This window comes from Nicotiana attenuata, chromosome 11 (assembly GCF_001879085.1).
Source record: "Nicotiana attenuata strain UT chromosome 11, NIATTr2, whole genome shotgun sequence".
NCBI lineage: Eukaryota > Viridiplantae > Streptophyta > Magnoliopsida > Solanales > Solanaceae > Nicotiana > Nicotiana attenuata.
The window spans coordinates 60,337,093-60,343,017 of record NC_031999.1 but is presented as its reverse complement, the minus strand read 5'-3'; the positions used below and the strand labels follow the sequence as shown (position 1 = coordinate 60,343,017).

The window sequence follows — 5,925 nt, the reverse complement described above, 5'->3', positions numbered from 1 at the left end:
TCCCTAATCGTGTGTTTTCAAAAGAACACACATGATTAGGGAAATTACGGTCTAAAATCCCCAAGATTTTCTGAGCTAGGGTTCTGCCAGTCTAAGATCTAAAATTCGAGAAGCTCTGGCAAAATTCGAAAGATTTTGGTTAGGGATTAATGATGAGGGAGGGATGAGGGACATTTGGTACGAATTTGGGCCAGTTTGGGTGAGTTTGCGACTTGGCCGGAAACTTTGATGGAATATTCGAGGAGACTGGCTATGATTCGAGGGGAGCTGAGGGCATGGTTGGACAGGGGAAGACGAGGGGAGTCAGTGGTGTATTTTTGGTGGTCATCGGAGCATCGCCGCCGCCGGCGACGATTTCCGGCCGGCGGCGCTAGGGCGGAGGACGGCGGAGAAAGGCGGGATTAAGGTTTGTACGAGGAGGATGGGAATTGTCGTTGAGTTTTGTATAAAAGTTATTACAGTTTTATTACATTTTTGAGAGTCAATTGCAGCCACTGGATCTGGGGAGATGGATGGTCGTGATTAACGACGTCAAAACGACGTCGTTTGATCATGAGGCACTTGGACCGGCAGAGCATTTGGGCCTGGATGTGGGAATTTTGTTTGGGCTACTGAATTTGGCCCAAATTTGGTCTCCAATTAAGACCATTTTTAATTTTTCCTTTTCCCCTTTTTTTGGTATTTTTGTATTTATTTTTCTGATTTTATAAAATGCTAAAACAAAGCGAAGACCTAATTACACTATTTAACTCCTAAAATTACTTGTAACTCTATTTAAAAACAAATGCAATAATTAGTAATGCGATGAACTATTTTCTTGCAATTTTCTTTATAGTTTATTCTAAAACTAATTAATACTAAAATTGTGAAATTAAATCCCTAAATGCCAATGCATATTTTTTGGTATTTTCATATGGATTAAAATGCACAAATAAAAATGCAACAATTACCAAAGAATGCCAAAAAATTCACAACAAATTATAACATACTAGAAAAGTTGTTTTGTTTGAAATTTTGGGAATTATTCATATATAAGGCAAAAATCACGTGCTCACAGCATGTTCCCCTCCCAGTCTTAATTATTACTTTCCGCTGTTATTTTGTGGTGTTTGTATATATTTATATCTGCACAGGTTGATTGGTAGTCCGGTCTAGCCTCGTCACTACTTCGCCGGGGTTAGGCCAGGCACTTACCAGCACATGGGGTCGGTTGTGCTGATGCTACACTCTGTGCATCTTTTTGCACAGATCATAGTACCGGAGCAGGAGCCTTTGGACAGCAGTAGGAGCATTGGGAGCTGACTTCAGTCCAGAGATTCCCTAGGTAGCCTTCCTGACTCCGTATGGCCCGGAGTCTCTCTCATCCTTGTTTTTCGTTTGACTTCCTTTGTATCGGATAAGACAGTACTGTGTTTTATTCAGACTTTGTATTTAGCATTCTGTAGAAGTTCGTGAGTTAGTGACACCAGATCTGGGTAGAGATGTATTTGAGCTTCCGCACTTGGCTTCAGTTATATATGTTTTGAGACTTCCGCTTTTATATTATTTGTCTCGTCTTTCTTTATATTGTTGATGTTGTCAAGAGAAGTATTAGATTAATTGGCTTGCCTAGCTCCTATTAGTAGGCGCCATCACGACTCCCGAAGGTGAGAAATCCGGGTCGTGACAAGTTGGTATCAGAGCACTAGGTTGCATAGGTCTCACAACTCACGGACAAACTCGGTAGAGTCTGAGGGATCGGTACGGAGACGTCTGTATTTATCCCCAGAGGCTGCAGAGTTAGGAAAACTTCACTGTTGTTCTTTCTTGTCGTGATATTCTGTTTCCCAAATACTGATTGTCTTTCTACTCTGTTCTTTCGCAGATGGCGAGAACACGTGCTTCCTCTTCTACCGCGCAGCAGCCCGAGCCCCCAGTAGCAGCTCCTACGAGGGGCAGAGGGCGAGGCCGAGGCCGTGTCAGAGGCCGCGGCCGGGGCAGAGCTTAAACCCGAGCAGCAGTCCCAGAGGTGGAGCCTCATGTTGATTATGATGAGGAGGTTCCAGCCCCAGCAGCTCCGGTGGGCCCAGCTCAGGTCCCAGAGGGGTTTATAGCCACCCCAGTTCTTCAGGACGCTTTGGTCAGATTGGTAGGCTTTGTGGAGAGCGTCACTAGAGCGGGTTTGCTTCCAGTAGCACCAGCCACTTCTCAGGCTGGAGGAGGAGTTCAGACTCCTGCTACACGTACTCCGGAGCAGGTAGCTCCCCAGGCTCAGGTTCTAGTGGTTCAGCCAGCTGTGGCAGTTCAGCTGGGTATTGTGACTCAGACCGGCGATGGAGCGGCTATGTCCGCAGATGCTTTGGAGACTGAATAGGTTCACCAAGCTCTTCACCACCACATTCAGCGGTGCTTCTTCCGAGGACCCCCAGGATTTCTTATATAGCTGCCGTGAGGTTCTTCGGACTATGGGTATTGTGGAGACCAATGGGGTCGACTTCGCCACCTTTCGACTAGCAGGATCCGCCAAGACTTGGTGGAGGGACTATTGTTTATCCAGACCAGCAGGGTCGCCATCATTGACTTGGGACCAGTTTACAGAGTTGTTTTTGGAGAAGTTTCTCCCAGTTACTCACCGAGAGGCTCTTCGCAGGCAGTTCGAGCGCCTCCAGCAGGGCTCTATGACTATCACTCAGTATGAGACTCGGTTTATTGATCTAGCACGCCATGCTATTGTTATACTCCCCACCGAGAGAGAGAGAGTGTGGAGGTTTATTGATGGGTTGATTCAGCCGATCCGTCTCCAAATGGCTAGGGAGACGGGAGTGAGATTTCTTTTCAGGAGGCGGCCAATGCGGCCCGCAGAGTTGAGATGGCTCTTCCACGGGGAGGTGGTCATGGGTCAGATAAGATGCCCCGTCTTGCAGGTAGATTCAGTGGTACCTCGTCTGGGTGTGGGGATTCTTATGGTAGAGGCCATCCTCTGAGGCCCTTTCAGTCAGCCCTACAGGTCTCACATGGTACTTCAGGTGGTCGTGGCTCTCAGCCGCAGTCTTCAGACCAGCAGCTTTTCAGTTCACCATCAGCACCTATCAGCGCACCACCACTCCGTTATTCTCAGCAGCCGAGGGCTTGTTACACGTGTAGCGACACGAGACATATTGCCAGGTATTGCCCTCGAGCTTCTGACAGCTCCCAGCAGCAGGGTACTCGTCCTATGATTCAGGCATCAGGTGATCCACAGGCTGCCCAGCCAGCTAGAGGCGGAGGTAGAGATCATAGAGGTAGAGCTCGGACCGCCAGAGGTAGAGGCCAGCCAGCAGCTGATCGTCCCAGAGATATGATTCAGGGAGGTGGGGCCCAGCCCCGGTGTTATGCTCTTCCAGCCAGGCCAGAGGCTGAGTCTTCAGATGCAGTTATTACAGGTACTATACTGGTATGTGATAGGATGCTTTAGTGCTATTTGACCCTGGGTCTACGTATTCGTATGTGTCGTCATATTTTGCCCCCTACCTGGCTATTCCTAGTGATGCTTTGGGTATTCTTATTTATGTATCTACACCGGTGGGTGATTCTGTAGTGGTCGACCGAGTTCATCGTTACTGTGTGGTAGTGTTTGAGGGTCTCGAGACCCGTGTTGATTTATTTCTCTTAGACATGGTGGATTTTGACGTCATATTAGGGATGGATTGGTTGTCCCCGCATCATGCCATCTTGGATTGTCACGCCAAGACCGTGACCTTGGCTTTACCAGATTTGCCCCGTTTGGAGTGGCGAGGGACCCCAGGTCATGCCACTCGCAGTGTTATCTCATATGTGAAGGCTCGACGCATGGTCGAGAAGGGGTGTTTAGCTTATCTGGCGTATGTTCGCGATTCCAGCGTAGAGGTCCCTTCTATTGATTATGTTCCTATTGTTCGGGAGTTCCCCGAGGTTTTCCCTTCAGACCTGCCGGGTATGCCGCCCGACAGGGACATCGATTTTTGTATTGACCTAGCTCCGGGCACGCAACCCATTTCTATCCCGCCGTATCGCATGGCCCCGCCAGAGTTGAAAGAGTTAAAGGATCAGTTCCAGGATTTGCTTGGGAAGGGTTTCATTAGACCCAGCGTTTCGCCTTGGGGTGCGCCGGTGTTATTTGTGAAGAAAAAGGATGGTTCGATGAGAATGTGCATTGATTATCGGCAATTGAACAAGGTGACGATCAAGAACAAGTATCCACTGCCGAGGATTGATGATTTGTTCGACCAGCTTCAGGGTGCAAAGGTGTTTTCAAAGATAGACTTGAGATCTGGCTACCACCAGCTGAGGATTAGGGCGTCTGATGTCCCTAAGACAGCATTTCGCACTCGGTACGGGCATTATGAGTTCCTGGTCATGTCGTTTGGGTTGACCAATGCCCCAGCGGCATTCATGGAGTTGATGAACCGAGTGTTCAGGCCATATTTGGACATGTTCGTGATAGTCTTTATTGATGATATTTTGGTGTACTCCCGCAGCCAGGAGGAGCACGAGCAGCACCTCAGAGTGGTTCTTCAGACTCTGAGGGATAGTCAGTTATATGCCAAGTTCTCCAAGTGTGAGTTCTGGCTGAGTTTAGTAGCATTCCTGGGTCACGTTGTATTTAGCAGAGGTTATACAGTGGACCCGAAGAAGATGAGACAGTTAAGAACTGGCCTCGACCAGCATCAGCTACAGAGATTCGGAGTTTCTTGGGGTTAGCAGGCTACTATCGTCGGTTCGTGGAGGGGTTTTCATCTATCGCAGCCCCGATGACCAGGTTGACCCAGAAGGGTGCCCAGTTCAGATGGTCGGATGAGTGTGAGGCGAGCTTTCAGAAGCTCAAGACAGCTTTGACTACGGTACCGGTATTGGTTTTGCCCACAGGTTCAGGGCCTTATTCAGTCTATTGTGATGCTTTCCGTATTGGACTTGGTGCAGTATTGATGCAGGATGGCAGAGTCATAGCCTATGCTTCGAGGCAGTTGAAGATCCACGAGAAGAATTATCCGGTTCATGATCTAGAGTTGGCAGCCATTGTTCATGCTCTGAAGATTTGGAGGCATTATCTATATAGTGTGACGTGTGAGGTGTACACTGATCACAAGAGTCTTCAGTACTTGTTCAAGCAGAAGGAGTTGAACTTGAGGCAGAGGAGGTGGTTGGAGTTATTGAAAGATTATGATGTTACTATTTTATATCATCCGGGGAAGGCCAATATGGTGGCCGACGCATTGAGTAGGAAGTCCACCAGCATGGGCAGTCTTGCTTATATTCCGGTCAGCCAGAGACCGCTTGCTTTGGACATTCAGGCCTTGGCCAATCGATTTGTGAGGTTGGACATTTCTGAGCCTAGCAGAGTGTTAGCTTGCACGGTCGCTCGTTCCTCATTATTGGAGCGTATCCGTGATCGGCAGTTTGATGATCCTCATTTGTGTGTCCTGAGAGACACGATGCAGCGTGGAGGTGCCACGAAGGTGACCTTATATAGCGATGGTGTTTTGAGATTGCAGGGGAGAGTTTGTGTGCCCAATGTGGATGGGATTCAAGAGTTGATTTTAGAGGAGGCCCATAGTTCTCGGTATTCTATTCACCCGGGCGCTGCGAAGATGTATCAGGACTTGCGGCAGCATTATTGGTGGCGCAGGATGAAGAAAGATATTGTTGCATATGTGGCTCGATGTTTGAACTGTGAGCAGGTTAAGTATGAGCATCAGAGGCCTGGTGGGCTGTTTCAGAGGATTGAGCTTCCCGAGTGGAAGTGGGAGAGGGTTACTATGGATTTTGTTACCGGACTTCCGTTGACTCGGAAGAAGTTCGATGCGATATGGGTTATTGTTGATAGGCTAACCAATTCAGCACATTTCATTCTTGTAGCAGTCTCCTATTCATCCGAGAGGTTAGCTGAGATTTATATCCGGGAGATTGTTCGCCTTCATGGTGTGCCGG

General features: G+C 48.3%; 1 protein-coding gene across 1 annotated transcript; it reads left to right on the top strand.

The window, feature by feature from the left end:
• LOC109235091 (RNA-directed DNA polymerase homolog) lies at nt 4,144-4,563 on the top strand (the record flags this gene model as incomplete). The annotated part of the gene is made up of 1 exon (XM_019401084.1): nt 4,144-4,563. A coding segment is annotated over exon 1 (420 nt), but the record flags the coding sequence as incomplete, so codon positions are not given.